Source organism: Sinocyclocheilus rhinocerous, unplaced genomic scaffold (genome assembly GCF_001515625.1).
Source record: "Sinocyclocheilus rhinocerous isolate Xijiao unplaced genomic scaffold, SAMN03320098_v1.1 scaffold395, whole genome shotgun sequence".
Taxonomy (NCBI): domain Eukaryota; kingdom Metazoa; phylum Chordata; class Actinopteri; order Cypriniformes; family Cyprinidae; genus Sinocyclocheilus; species Sinocyclocheilus rhinocerous.
In genome coordinates this window covers 273,621-274,761 of record NW_015660890.1, presented here as the reverse complement: position 1 = coordinate 274,761, position 1,141 = coordinate 273,621, and the positions used below count along the sequence as shown (strand labels likewise).

The following is a 1,141-nucleotide window of genomic DNA, read 5'->3' as shown; positions in this document are numbered from 1 at the left end:
TATATATATATATATATATATATATATATATATATATATGTATATATGTATATATATATATATATATATAGAGCTATGAATATTGCTAACATTGATTTTGAAATGGCATTAAAATTAAAAATATTTAAAGTGCAATACTGAAAACAGCTTGTTTTTACAAGATGAAGAATAAGTCAATTATTTTCTGTAGTAGTACACAATGTGACAGTTTAAACCTGGAATATTCTTGAGTTAAGTGTCTTGTTGTTCTGTGAGACGTTTTCACTTACGCCTCTTTTTATACCATTTTGTCAGCTGTTTCTCCAGCTCTGCTACATCCTCACGGGTAACTGCAGCCTTCTGAACCTGCTGAGCATCACCCTGTGCTTCTCACTACTGGATGATGATCATTTCAACTCCAATACTGGTCCAAAGAAGAAGAAGGGCCAGGAAAAAAAGCCTGGAAGTATGACCACATATCTCTAACTTCTGTTTTGAGCAGTAATTTCTGGTGGGATAGTCACTGACTTTCACTAATGTTCTGATTAATTGGCTCATTAATAGATCTCAGTTTTTAAAAAAAATGCAAATGAGTAGATGTTAATCAAATCTGTTTGTTCTGCCAGTACCACACTAGTGTTCACACTTCTGAGCTTTTATTTAGTGTATGACTGTGTTTTTCAGGCTGCGGACAGACCTTGGTCTCTTATTTGATGCTGCTGGTAGAGTTGGCTGTCTACCTGTTCATCCTCTACTGTTTTATTAGTCTCTTTAAACTACAGATTAACTGGGAAGAAAAAACTCTGTCATCTAAAACAAGTGAGTGAGACTTCAAATGAGAAATGTAAAACTGCTTTTGCAAAGGAGCTGATGTTTCCTTTAGTTTGTTAACAGATTTATAAATATGAGTACAAACATAGAATTGAACTGTTGTAAAATGTTATGATAAATTTCATAGAGATATGGTGAGGTTGTATTTCAATCCAAAATCGAAAGAGATATCTTGAATAAGTGAAAAAAAAATCATGACAATTAATGAGAAATAATCAATTATACTGAAATCCAGAATCCTGTTTGAACACAAACATTTGCATAAAATTTGCATAAATTACAACTAAATACTACCATGACCTATAAATACTTAAAAATATATATATATATA

General features: G+C 31.5%; 1 protein-coding gene across 1 annotated transcript in view; it reads left to right on the top strand.

Moving 5' to 3' along the window:
- LOC107725886 (lipase maturation factor 2-like) overlaps nucleotides 1-1,141 on the top strand; it is an 18,437-nt gene that overhangs the window by 12,027 nt on the left and 5,269 nt on the right. Inside the window, exons 11-12 of the mRNA XM_016535305.1 lie at nucleotides 295-445; nucleotides 664-798. Coding sequence (XP_016390791.1) covers nucleotides 295-445; nucleotides 664-798 — 286 coding nt within the window. The remainder of the gene's footprint in view (nucleotides 1-294; nucleotides 446-663; nucleotides 799-1,141) is intronic.